At 34.4% G+C, this 3,883-nt stretch overlaps 1 protein-coding gene across 1 annotated transcript in view; it reads left to right on the forward strand.

The window, feature by feature from the left end:
* The first annotated feature begins 358 nt into the window (after window positions 1-358).
* The window catches only part of LOC106470847 (flotillin-1-like), a 24,268-nt gene continuing 20,743 nt past the window's right edge, over window positions 359-3,883 (forward strand). Inside the window, exon 1 of the mRNA XM_013931420.2 lies at window positions 359-483. Within this exon, the coding sequence (XP_013786874.1) occupies window positions 435-483 (49 nt within the window). The 5' untranslated portion in view covers window positions 359-434. The remainder of the gene's footprint in view (window positions 484-3,883) is intronic.

Below are 3,883 nucleotides of genomic sequence, written 5' to 3' on the forward strand. Positions count from 1 at the left end.
TATCAAGTAAGATATATTCCTTGTGCATATCATATGTAATCTGACACATGTACTCCGCAGACATGCCGCTGTGCCACTGGAGGGCCAGTCTGAAAGACAGAAATGTTAAAAAATTATATGTAAAAGTATAAAATATAACCTGATAGTTAATTAAATGTTATTTAACGTATCATCATTTCTTAGAAACTTTTTACATTATCATCTTCACTGTTATCATCAATATCTATCTCAACAGATCGGAATATTTTTATTATCACGAATTAGATACACAGTACCCCAAAACGCTAAATATTTAAAGCCTTAGAAAAGCCCTACCGGTGTTTTGTTAGAATTTTACTTTTATGAGTTATTGTTAGGCTTACGTAACATCAATAGTTTAGTGGTTGTATTTTCATGTGTTTATGTGGGCGTTAATTGATTTTTGAAGTTAAAATATGCCGGGTTTTCAGACATGTGGACCGAACGAAGCACTTGTAGTTTCAGGTACATTTTGAAAATTCAAGTTATTAAAAATATAATGGGTTGCGTACATAAAATGATAAACTTAAAATCTAATACTCAGCTGCATGCTAGCACTCGGTGAGTAGTAGATGATCTGTGATGTAACTTATAAGTTATAACCCTAACTTAAGGCTTAACGAGACTGCGAGTGTGAAAACTTGAATCAAAAGTAAATTTATCCAAATGAAATAAACAAGTATGGTTAGCAAAAACTGATCATGCATTAGTACTCATACTTACTGATTTGTTGATTTTTTTGCAACGTATTTTGTCACGAAAACTGACACTGCTGTGAATCGTATTACTTTTAGAAGATTAACCAATAAAAAAAATTGACATTGCTAACAGTAACGTTTACAGTAAAGTACATTGACAGTGATGTAAAAATAGTGTCAACAGACTATATATATTTGTATAACTAGTATTGTTTCAATTTTCATAAGAAGGCTGACCAAGACAAATTAATTAAGTATATTGTATCCTCATATTTCTTCGTATGACATGGCCCGAGCATGACCTATTATCAAAGTGTATAAGCTGATGTCTCGTACCTCATTGCTCGTCTTCATTCTGTTTGTGGACCATCTCAGATAGTAAATTAACAAATGTCTGTTTTTTTTCTGTCTCTTTTTTTTTTTGGTTTTCATTGCTTGAGAATGATACATGTATCCACTTATAAACCAAAACCTTCTCTGTTCTTTGTAAAGAATACATATTGGTACTGTAATGCTTGTTTATCCAGTGTCATGCTAGTGGATCCAAAGTAGGGGTGTAAACATCCATTAGGTCAACACCCAGGATTACCAAATTCTGAGTTTCAGCTACCATGAATTTCACACGTTAGCCCCAATCTTATGAGCTCTGCATACATGAAATGTGTGTGAAATCTAACTATATATATAATCATTAAAATTTACAAAACAGTTATATATTCTATCATATTAGTTAATACCTACTGTGAATGAAATTTTGTAAGATTGGTAGTTCATTTATTGAAGATAAGTTAATCCACCGTAAGCCTAATATACAAACACAAATGCATGACTCAGTTACTAACATGTAGAATAAAATGGTTAGTTTCAAACTTGTAATACTTTCTACTCTATGTGATTATTTTCCATTGAGGTTAGATTAGTCACGTTATCTTATAATGTTATAGCATTGATTATTTTTTGTGAATAATTATTATTGATAATATTGATTTTTTATGTACCTTGTATTATAAACTACAATAAGGTTAATTTGTTTTTCAATTTAATTACCCTATACTACATGTATATTATTTTTGTATCAATCGTTAAATAGTTTCTTTATGAGTATATTATGAAACTATACCAACCTGTCAATGACTTTTTACGTTGGGATCCAACTATACTCTTTACTTTGTAATAATTCTTTCTCTTTCATGTGATCGCAACAGTTGAATTGTTTTAAAAGGTTACAAGAATGGTGCCTGGGATGGAGGGGTTGTCATACGAGGAGAGCTTGAGATCTCTCAGATTGTTTTCTCTTGAAAAAAAGAAGAGTTAGGGGAGATCTGATTGAGACGATTAAGATTGGAAAGGGAATTGATAGTGGAACAGTGGGACTAGGGGACACAAATCTAAATGTTGACAGAATAGGAGGCATCTTTAGTTAAGACAGTTTTATTTTTCTAAAAGGGTGGTTGGCCTTTGGAATGGGTTACCTTCAGATGTTGTGGGTGCAATAAATTTAAGTGAGTTTAAGAGAAAGCTTGATCATTATAGGAATGATAAGGGCTAGCTTTAAAATTGTTTTAATTTATTAATTTAACAGTTTTAGTTTAGTTTAGAGGATGGAATAGCCGAGATGGACCGACAGGTTCCTCGTTGTCCCAAATATTATGTTATATGCTATATTATTTTAGAGCTGATGAGCCAAGTTCGAATCCTTTCGGTACCACAGAATATTCCTCAAACTTTAAGCTGTTGATAAGTGAGAATAGTGACAGTCAATCCTTTAGTGTGGATGGTGGGTGATAGAGTGCCAAAATGTGACTGACTTCTTTCTGACGGCAGGTAACGTTAATAGCTTTGTCATAAATACAGAAATACTCTTATAACGCACCCACATGACGTAGCATACTTGGTAGCGCGATGTTAACAACGCAAAACCTCCAGCCCCGTGGGCAATGCTAACCATTATATTAAGCTCGAGCCTAAAATATTGCTGAATTTTATCCCCCTCAATTGCATGTAAAAACCAATATTATATAACCTGAATACACGTTACTCGCGTTAGTGTGCTTAGGTAATGTATTCACATCAATATTGTTACAGGGCCCGGCATGGCCAGGTGGATAAGGCGCTCGACTCACAATCTGAGGGTCGCGGGTTCGAATCTCCGTCACACCAAACATGCTCGCCCTTTCAGCCGTGGGGGCGTTATAATGTGACGGTCAATCCCACTATTCGTTGGTAAAAGAGTAGCCCAAGAGTTGGCGGTGGGTGGTGATGACTAGCTGCCTTCCCTCTAGTCTTAAACTGCTAAATTAGGGACGGCTAGCGCAGATAGCCCTCGTGTAGCTTTGCGCGAAATTCCAAAACAAACAAACAGTATTGTTACGTCTCTGTTCGTTTGTTAAATTTCCCGCAAAAATTCTTTCCGAAGAACTTCAGCGATACAAATCCTTTCTTAAATAAAACTAGTTTATTCTTTCTCAATACAACTTTGCAATACACAGAATTTTTACGGTCACTTTTACTTAAACAAATGTTATAATTCACAACGATTCACGCACTTCACTTACGGTCACTACCGCTCACTTGACTCAATTATCTGTCTCTATATCTCTCTATCTGCAATTATTATCTCTGTTTTATTTGCCGGGCTTATATACTAAAATAGAGGGCGTCTAGCAAATACTGGGATATTCGTGAGGTTCCCCGATCCTTCTAGAAGCTCATGACTTGTTACCAGGGTCACGTGACTTCCGCTGTCGTAACAGTATTATATTTCAAGTTACCATAGAAGTTGAAAATGGATAGCAAATTGTGCTGTTAAAAACCACTACATTACAAAAGACAAAAAATGTAGCAGTACTTGCTAGAAAAATCACAGGATTATTTTGTTGTTGTTTTTCTGTTCGAGATTGAATTTTGAGAGTCCATAGAAAGCAAATACCACCTGACTGTACTTATTGTTAGTTGATTTAGAGTAAACAATTATAGTATTTCTTTTTATAGAATTTGGCAAGGTTATATTGCAAGCATCAAATCTTCATAATACAGTACCTTTAAAAAAATTGGACAGACATTCGTAATTTTTTTTCTTCATCCTTGTTCTAATCAAACGAGAACAAAGATTCAAAACAAATAACTAGAATAATAATGGCTGGAGACGGCTTAAGTGGGTAATGAAG

This window comes from Limulus polyphemus, unplaced genomic scaffold (assembly GCF_000517525.1).
Source record: "Limulus polyphemus unplaced genomic scaffold, Limulus_polyphemus-2.1.2 Scaffold4246, whole genome shotgun sequence".
Classification (NCBI taxonomy): domain Eukaryota; kingdom Metazoa; phylum Arthropoda; class Merostomata; order Xiphosura; family Limulidae; genus Limulus; species Limulus polyphemus.